The 9,528-nt window shown below is 44.1% G+C and overlaps 1 protein-coding gene across 1 annotated transcript; it reads right to left on the minus strand.

The window, feature by feature from the left end:
* Positions 1-1,178: 1,178 nt before the first annotated feature.
* TM4SF1 (transmembrane 4 L six family member 1) lies at positions 1,179-8,955 on the minus strand. Its single transcript, XM_070493634.1, has 5 exons — positions 8,236-8,955; positions 6,713-6,802; positions 6,477-6,622; positions 3,886-4,066; positions 1,179-2,032 (listed from the first exon to the last, which is right to left on the minus strand). Exons 1-5 carry the CDS (start codon positions 8,410-8,412, stop codon positions 2,018-2,020), a joined length of 609 nt encoding a protein of 202 aa, XP_070349735.1. The 5' UTR covers positions 8,413-8,955; the 3' UTR covers positions 1,179-2,017.
* Between the last annotated feature and the right edge of the window lie 573 nt (positions 8,956-9,528).

Genomic DNA, 9,528 nt, shown 5'->3' on the forward strand with positions numbered 1-9,528 from the left:
CAGTAACTGACACATTGAAGGAATTCAATAAAGGGCTGCTGTGATCACTGCCATGGCTAGGAATGATTATTGCCATTTCCTTTGAGGATAGATTTAGGGGAAAAAAAGGTGCTAGTGACTGAGCATTACACCTCTTTTCGATGCTCTCCTGCAGGGGTTCTTAACCTGACATCCAAGAACTTCCAAGAGGCCCTGGGTAGGTGTTAAACTTGGATGAGAAACAAAAAATGTCATTGTTTATATTAACCTGTAGCGAAAATTTAGCATTTTCTTTCTTACGCCTGCATACAAGTCACAGTAGTATCAGCAGTATTGATCATACTTCCATCGACTATACAAAATTACGTATCTTTTCACGTCACATTAAAATTGTTGCGGGTATCTCAAAATATCATTTCAGTTGGAGTCATACTTCAGAGGCACAGTGTTCTAGACCCACGAGTTAAACCCGTGTGAGATCCCACGGGGCGGCTGCCTCCTGTCTGCAGATGTGGGTGTGATGGAGTGAGCTATCAAAACAACTATGTCATAATTTTCAAAAGTATTTTGATAAAATATTCCAATATATTGATTTACGTTATACTTATTTTACGCATTTTTTTAAACAGTATTCTTCAAAGGAGTCTGTCGGCTTCGCCAGACTACCAGAGGGACAGAGACACAAAAACGGTCTCAAGCCTTCCATCAGGAAACCCCTGTCAGGCGCCTTGCACATGGGAGGAGATCGGCCAGCTGACAGCCAGGGAGCTTCTTTGTTAACTTGCTTGTCTGTTGCGGAGGCTAATAAACACCAAAAGCAGACCATTTCTGTAGACATTTTCCAGCAGGCCAGGGGACCCTGTCACTTGAAACAGCCTAACTCTGTGAAACAGATATAAAATATCAAGGGAGAAAATGTTTGTTACCCTCCCCAGGAGCCTGGCGTCTGGAGCACCCAGCAGAAAGGAGAGTTACCTAACTAGGGTGATGACCCCAAGGGATGGCACGGCACCAGCGATGCTGGGTGGCAGAGGGAGGTTGAAGAGAAGGGAGAAGATGGGGGGGAGAACGGGGAATAAAGAAACCAGAAGACACAAAGCCCCTAGCCACGTGGGCTGCACACCCTGCAGGCTGGACGAAAAGCAGGGAGAAAAGAGGCGGAACTTCAAACAAAGGACAACGAAACAAAACAAGGAAGAAATGGTAGTGAATACTTTATTTTGTTCTATTTAAACAAGCAAGTTTTGGGGGTGTTTCCTTGTGGTGCTGCTGCCCCCTCCCCCTCCCCCATTTCCCGATGATGCTGATCAACTGCTTTATTCCGTTTCCCATCTTTCTTCTTGTCCAATTATCCAGGCCTTTCTCTTTTTAAATACATGGTCCTTAGTGCTTGTCTTTGAAGGAAAAAAGATTTAGGACCTGCTAGTACTCGCACCAAAGAGCAGCACTGCGTGTTTTGACTCCTTCTTTTGTCTTGGAGCATTCTCAGTCGGCCCTCCCACTTGAGGCAAGTGTCTGTCTCTTACAGAACACCAGGCAGTTCCAAAAGGCCTCTTGTAGCCATGCACAGGCATACAGATGGGAAACACCATATAAACAGTGAAGAAACACATCTTTTCAGGTTGTCAGATTTTTCTCCTTCATGGTTTTAAAAAAAGCAACTAGAAATCTTTCTTTCATTTAACAAACACGTGCAAATATATATACAATAGTAATTGGAATGTGACATTTATCCTTGCAATGTTTCTCGAAAGCGTTACTTCAGGCCACAGCTCATCTCAGATACGCTGAGAACCGTCATTCAGTCTGTAAATTACCTCCAGAGCGCGGTTTATTTTCTCATCCCTAAAAAAAATGTTTATTCGCTAAGTTCCAACACTGACCTCATGTGAAGCTGCTAGACTTTATACACATTTATAAAAGTAGAATATGCAGAGTATGATACATTAGTACAAAGTTTTACAAATTAATACAAGAAAAAATATATAAATTACAGTGAAATAGAGGAAGATGGTGGTCCCGTCTTGGGATGGTTCTTTTAGCAGTCATATCGCTGTAAAGAAAATGAAATACGCGTTAGGCTACGGTCAGGCTAAACAAACAGCGGTGACATTTCGGTCCCTTAAATTCCTGTTTTAAGCAAACAGAGCAGACTGATCTCATCTTCAGGAGAGCTTCAGCCAACAACACTGAGAGCTTGGACAATGCTCATGAAATGTTTCCTAAACAACCCAGATCTGTTGTCCGTCCCAAGTAAAAGCTGCAGAAAGGGGCCATGGAAACTGCAGCTTGGTTGGCTTTGAATGCGTTTAGGTGGGGTTTTAATCTAAGGGATTTAAGAGACAATGCCTGGGAGTTTCACACAGGAGCGGGTGCAATGTGGGTAATCTTTCCGATTAAGTGCTACCGAGTTACAGCCTTGACTCATCCCTACTAAAAACCTTACCCTTTGAAAGGGTCTTTTGTCTCGTACACAAAGGTAACAGCTCTGCACTGTGGTGTCTGGAGAGAAGCCATCCCTGCTGTGGCTCAGAGGGGAAACCCAGTGGGACAATTTGCTCCCCCCACCCAGGGGAGCGTCACTCTGCAAACCACTACAGCGATTTTGGTCATGGACATATTTCTGTCCCCAAGATGCACGAGCACTGGAGTCCAGGGGGCTCTCACCTCATTTAAACTCTGCCTTGTATGAAATTCAAGGCTAAAAGATGGGTTACATTATAGCAATCCCGAGAGGATTCTTCTCTGCCTCTCCCCAAATAGATTGCCTGGAAACAAGTCCATATTGAAGGTTTCCCACTCTATTCTTTTCTTGGAAATTTGGCAGTTTCCCAAGGAAATTCTTAATCTTGCTGTACTTGCCTGATAAGGGAAACTAGATTTTTAATTTAACTTCCCCTCAAAAATTGTAGAAAGTTCCCATGTATTTACAGCAAAGTTTTTCACAGTAGCGATGGGCTTTTAGTTTTCATTAAGTTTTGTCTTATTTAAAAAAAAAGTTAAAAGACCTTGAACCAGAGGAGTAAATGGTTAGGAAAATATAATCCAGTAAGTTTCTGCTTACCTAATCCTGTTTTACAGAATAAGATGTAAAAACAAACCCCTCAAAATTGGACCAAAGCTGGACTTCCATCAATTCAATAATATAGGTTTTTTCGGAGGATATAGAAACAGAAACTTTCCCTGCCACTAACAAATGCATATTTCTCTCTGAAATCATATCCCCAGGAAACGAGGGCTTCCTGGTTTTCTTTCGCAGCGAAAGGCTTTTCATGAGCTGCTATTCAAAGGCTACTAGTGATTCTTAATTCTTAGCTTTTTGGGCACCTTTGTGACTCCTTATTAGGAAGGAACTGTAGAAAACCCAGCAGAACAACAAGCGTTGCCTAAAGGTTAGGAGCAGGAGTCGAGGCAAGAAATGGGCCAGGGCTGAAGCCTGTTACCGCCTGACGAGGTGATGACACATCGCTTAATCTCTGAGGCATGGCCTCATCTGAAACGCGTGTTGAGCGCAGTGCCCAGTGCAATGAATGTTAGCTGTTATTTGTGTATACCAGTCGGGAACATGAGAGAAGCAAAGAGGGGACATTTCTTTTGTGTCTCTGCAGTGAAAGCAGGGGTAGTGAAAGGGGCAGTGGATTCAACCCTGAAGGGGCGTTTTCCTAAGTACATAGAGCCAAGAACAACCACCGAGACAACCCAGCCACTGCGACCCTCAAGGAAGCTTCCTGTTAAGAGCAAAACTGAATGCTGTAAACGCTTTGCCACAAAAACAAAGTAGAAATAACTGCTGGGAGGTTGGGCAGTGTTTGATTCTGCCTCTTTTCTCCATGATGAAAACAACAGCACATTATCGTAACTGAACACACTAGGGCCAGGTGATGACATTTTCACACAGGCTCTTACCTGTTGGCGACTGTTGCAAAAGCCACATATGCCTCCAATTATCCCATTTATTACTTGAACAACACACAAGATGAATTCAATTCCACCAAAGGCCAAGAGAATAGAGAACAGCGTGACATTCCATTCCACAACGTGCTTGGGTTCGGTGCACTGGGACCATGTGGACCTATTCAGAAGGTATCTGTGGATAAAAAGAGGAAGTTCTGATACATGACCACACCTAAGGGGATGTCCCACCAGCTGCTTTTTTAAAGTGTGGTGTTTTTTCATTCAGAAAAAAAGACATGAATTAATTCAATGGCCTATATCAAATTCTTCCAACCCAAGTCATTCCACAAAACAAGGAGTTTAGCCCAGATCTTGTTGCAATGATAAACTTAAAATTCAGCAAAGATTATTGAGCACTCAGAGTGAGTTAAACATGGAGCTGGGACTGGGGATAGAATAGTGAGCCCTTCATGGGCTCTGTCCTGGAAAGTGCAGCTTAAGGGAGAGACAGTCGGCAATCTCAAGGCAACAAGCTCACTAAGCGGGTAAACGAAGTGTGAAGGGGCCGCAGAGGCGGGACACCCAGCCCAGGCCAGGGAGGACACTGGGTGTGTATCTAGTCCACAAGTCTGAGCTCTAGGAAGGTGGGGCCTGGACCACTTCATAGCTGCATATCCAGCCTCTAGACCAGAATCCGACACACAGCAGGTACTCAAGACATTTTAAAAGTAACTGAATGGTAAATAACAATCTGAAGCCACTTTGTGAAATGTTAGCAAGCCATGCTGAGGTCCTATCTGAATATATATATATATATACACACACATACATATATATATATGTCTTAGGAGATTTTCTAAACACCTAGATATTCTCACAGTCTGAAAAATTCTCTCTCTAATCACTGTCCTAGAATTTCAGCCTTTGCTGTATCATAGAGTATTTGAATCCTTAATGAAATAGGATTTGATTATGCGGGAAAATCAAGGATTGAGCATGCCACAAAGAGATCTAGTGCAGTTCTTTCCTTATCAGTTCTTCCTACCACAACAGAACAAGGGGCTGGGAAGTAGAGACCTAATTTTGGAACAGTTCATTGAGCCAACCAGAAATTCAATGTGTTGATCACAAAAACTTCTGTCCTTCTGGCCCCGTCTTTCTGCATGTCAGTGGAACAAAAGTCCATAATTTCAGGACACAGTGTAAGAAAATTCTTCGTCTCCACTTGCCTATCGAGCCACTAATCACTGGCTTGTGACCATTAGTTATTCTCCATGTTGAAACCCCTGGACAAGTTGAAATGAGGAATGACGTAGAGGTGGAAGCTTTCTTTGGAAGCTGAGGTGGATCATGGGAGGGGCATACAGATCAAACAGCTATGAAAAATAAGTAGTGATATTCCCGCCTCTCCCTGCATTCTAGCTGCATGAATCACGACGTTTTACAGAGGTAGGCTTCTGCAGGAGTTGGTATGCTTGTGCATACACGAATAGCCAGTCTGCATAGTACATTCAGTATGTTCTGAACAAAGATGAATCACGATCCCTAACAATTTTGAGCACCCAAACTCCAAACTCCTGCAAGTGCTAATTTTCCTTCAGAGGCTGCCACTGGGCTGTATTCACTGTAAGCTAGGAGATAATATCAACCCCTCCCAGTGGCAGTGCTCACAGGGCGTCAGCTCCTGCAACAAATGTCTCCATAGAGCATCTCATTGATCCTCCTGGCAACTGCCATTGGTTTTCTTTTACAGGTGACAGAACTGAGATTCACAGAACTCAGTTCACTTTTTCCTGGTTACTCAGAGAGTAAGCAGAGCTGAGATGGAACCCAGCTTCTCCTAATTCCATATTCATGATCTTATGACCTCACTACATGTTACACAATTCATGAGGGACAAACATTCTTGAAAATATAGGACAATTCAAATTCATTACTCATATTATTTTCAGTCATGAATCTCATTATTAAATCATTCAAAATGTCATTCATTTATCATCATGTACATCAGTTGCTATCAGCTACTTCTGTTCTTTTCTCAATAGTGGATGAGAAGTAAATATCAGCATAAAACAATGGAGCCTCTTAAATTATCCCAATGTTCAAGTTGTGAATAAGACCTGTTGTAGATAGCCTGATCACTTTAAAGAAAGGGTGCGTGGTGCATGTTATTGTGTTGTATGTGAGTGGGCATGTATGGGAGTAGTATGACTTACCCTGAGCTTTGGTTAAACTCATTTGGTTTCCATTCATATTATATAAGGACTCTATAATATTTTAAAATATAATATTTTCTTATAAAAATCTCTCTATTCCTCCATTTCCTCATCTATAAAATGGGAGCAATGGTGGAAGTCATCTCACAGGGTTACCATGAGGACTGAATCAGCGAACCCATTACAAAGCACCAAGAGCTTCTCCAGGTGAGGGACTGGGCATCCGTCCTCTGATACCATTGCCTAAATTATGCCTGTGTCAGGGCCCATAAACCTGGCTCGGTGGATGGACAAGTGGATGGTTGATGCCTTTTTAGTTTGATGAGTTTGCCATTATACACATGTGGTGGGTAAGAACGTGTGGCCTGATAGGAAACAACCACTTACTCTCCATTAGTGCTGGCAAAGGTGTAGTTCCACTGGCCGGAGGAATCAAGACACAGCGGTCCTTCTGCTAAGCCCAGGGCTGCCACAATGACACAGTAGCCAGATCCTGCAAGTCCGATGACAGCGGCCAGGATAGAAGAAAGCATCTTGGGAGAGGAGAAACACAGGAAGTGAGCCACCGGGTGTCAGGGCTGCCTCTTAGGACCCGTTTCCCCCAGCCTCGCGGGAGGACCTACCGCACATCTCTTGCCACACTTTTCGTGGCCACAGCATCCACAGCAGTCCTCGTCTTCCAGCCCCATGAAGACTAACGCTGGCAGGAAAATCTGGTAGAAAGCAAACAAATTAAAGTCATTGCCTTTCCCCAGGTCCGTAAGAGTCAGGCTAAGCAGCTTTTGGTAAGATATGTTTCTTTCTAATGGTGTTGAATGGCTTTGGGTTAGATTGACCAAGTAGCTCCGAGATTGTAAAACTATGAGGAGAAAAAAGCTTCTAAGTGTACTGTCTGCGTGTTTTCATGTAACGTGTGCAAGCGCTTTTCAGGATGAGGGTGTGTTGGGGGGCAGGGGGCGTAAAGTAATTACCTACAACTGTGTTTATTCCACAAGAGTTCGTAGCATAGTCCCAGAGGCAAACTCTGTTTTGGAATTATTAAACCCTGTCTTTAAATCTGATATCTTCCCCGAGTAAAACATAGAAGATACCAACAAATCTTTAAGAGAATAACTAAAACTTTTTTGTAAATGGGAACAATGAAAGCTCTGTGTAATAAGTATGAACTGCTTCTTTGAAGATACGATGGTTGTAGCTTTACAACAAAGCCTTTTAAATAAAGTAAGTATGAAATGCTTTGAGTTTGAGATCCAAAGAAGCTTATATAAGTGCAATGTTATGTTAAGGATAAATGATTATGTTAACATGATAGTAATGCTTAAATTCAAAGCAGATTTACCATACCATAATTAGTGTATTAAGATTTAAATGTTTTAATATCCTTTACTTCACTAAGAAAAATGTTTTGTATGACATTAGCAATTCCATAAACCTTCTGTTTAAACTTCTCAACCCCAGCATTCTAAAGTAGCAAACTTAAATTTGTCCACATTTTTTCTATGCTGTGGTTGAAGCTAATACTTCCAGCTCCCAGGTTGGCAAGCAAATTCCTGTCACTTCAATTAAAAGCAAACCTTGGAAAAACAACACATTCCACTATTGGCTTCAGACGCTGATGTGCTGCTAACTGTAGGATTTTCCCCAGACACCACAGCCCAGGGTTACACAAGGGAGAAAAATTATAATTCTTTCTAAATAGCAATGCACTCACAATTCATTATTTTTTCTGTCACAGATGCTTCAGAATAAACAGCAGACAATCTGGATGCAAAACTCTGTTGATTTAGACAGAGAACCAGCTGACCCCTCCCAGCTCCCCAGAGCAACTGTTCAATGACTATCTGCCCCAGTACTAGAAACTGGATAGTCTCTCAAATCTGATTTGAAAGCTAATCTCTGCTTTCTAGCTGTAAAGCAAGAGTTTAGCAAAAAAGTAGCTCACTTTTAGTTGAAAGAAGATTTTGTAAAACAACACCTAATAAAATTAATACACTAGACCTGTCTCAACTTGTGTGTAATCTGCTTTCAAAAGGAGAATGAACAAAAATAACCGGACTTGGAAATAGGCATTAGAGGAAACTTTCCAGGAAAACATCTCATTAACAGGAGAGGGTTTTTAGGGCTGTAATGATTCCGGACAACTTACCAGCAAGCCCCCTCCCCCGATGCCGGAGAACAACCACACGAAGCGGCTGAGGTGGTTTTCCGAGGCATACTTCGTTTCCCCGTTGGGAAAGTAAAGCAGAATATTAGCGACGATGGAGAGGATGGAGAAGAGCAGGAGGGACCACCCGATGCATCGTGCGCACTGGCCGTAGCACATGGTGGCGAGGGGTCTGGGAGACCTCTTTCCCGGCACTGCAGCTCAGCGAGGCCCCGGGTCGGATGAGAGAGTGCCCGTCTGCGGAGAAAGCAAAAGCAATTTTCAGCCCATTCCTGCAACCTCTTAAATACTCTGAGTTCTTAGTCACCGGGAGGATGAGGTCCTTTGCTTTCATTGGTCCTGATCGCAGGCTGCAGTTGGGCTTGCGGGAGGTGAGAGAGTGTCCCGCCCTCAAATGAAATCGTTGGGACAAGCGAAACTAAGGGCAGGACGTCAGAAACAGCTTCAGTCACAGGCAAGAGAGAGAATCCTCCACAAGGAACGCACTGTGCAACTCCTTCACGGGAGAAAGGAAAGTCTAGTACAACTTTCCAGTAACTGCCAAGTGTCCTCAGTGGGACGGGCCGGGTGGAGGTCTGAGAGGCGGCACGCTGTGATCCCCCTCTGTGCAGCTGTTGGCCAGCTTCCAGTCTGAGGGCTCTGTGCTCGCTTCCACCTCTGCCCTGATTTAATTCCAGACCTGGGGCAAGTCTCCTGAGCTCTGAGCTCACTTCCTGGTCTCTTAAAGGCAAGGTGTCCGGCCGTCACCCACGGGTTTGAGGAGGCTGTTGGGAAAATGACAGAGCAGCCTTCTTTCCTCTGCCTGGGTCATGCTCTGTGGGACTGAGCCTACGATCCAGCCTTCCTGGACATCTGGCTCCAAAACACATGGCATTAGTCAACACAAGGGGTTCAGGCACCTTTTCCTTCCTGAGTATTGCTGTCAGCAAGCAACACCACGGGGGGGGGGGGGGGGGGGGGGGGGAGGGGCACAGGAGGCCTCCAGCATGGGAGAAGGATAAAAAGAAGACGAGGAAAGGAAAAGAAAAAGAAAGGAGGAGAAGAGAAAGGGAGCTGGCAAGCAGAGGGGGAAACAAGACTGAGAGGACGTGGAATGACATGAGAGTCCCAAGGCACTGATCAGGGCACAGGGTGACGTGTGGTCCACCCAGTGAGATCCTGAGTCGAGCTGTGCCAGGCTCGCCCCGCAAAGGTGGAGAAAGGATGTTAGACTAATTTTCTCATGTGGTTATCTGGCAGAAGGAGAGATCAGACTCAAAATAAGTACAGCCCTGA

This window comes from Equus asinus, chromosome 21 (assembly GCF_041296235.1).
Source record: "Equus asinus isolate D_3611 breed Donkey chromosome 21, EquAss-T2T_v2, whole genome shotgun sequence".
Lineage (NCBI taxonomy): Eukaryota > Metazoa > Chordata > Mammalia > Perissodactyla > Equidae > Equus > Equus asinus.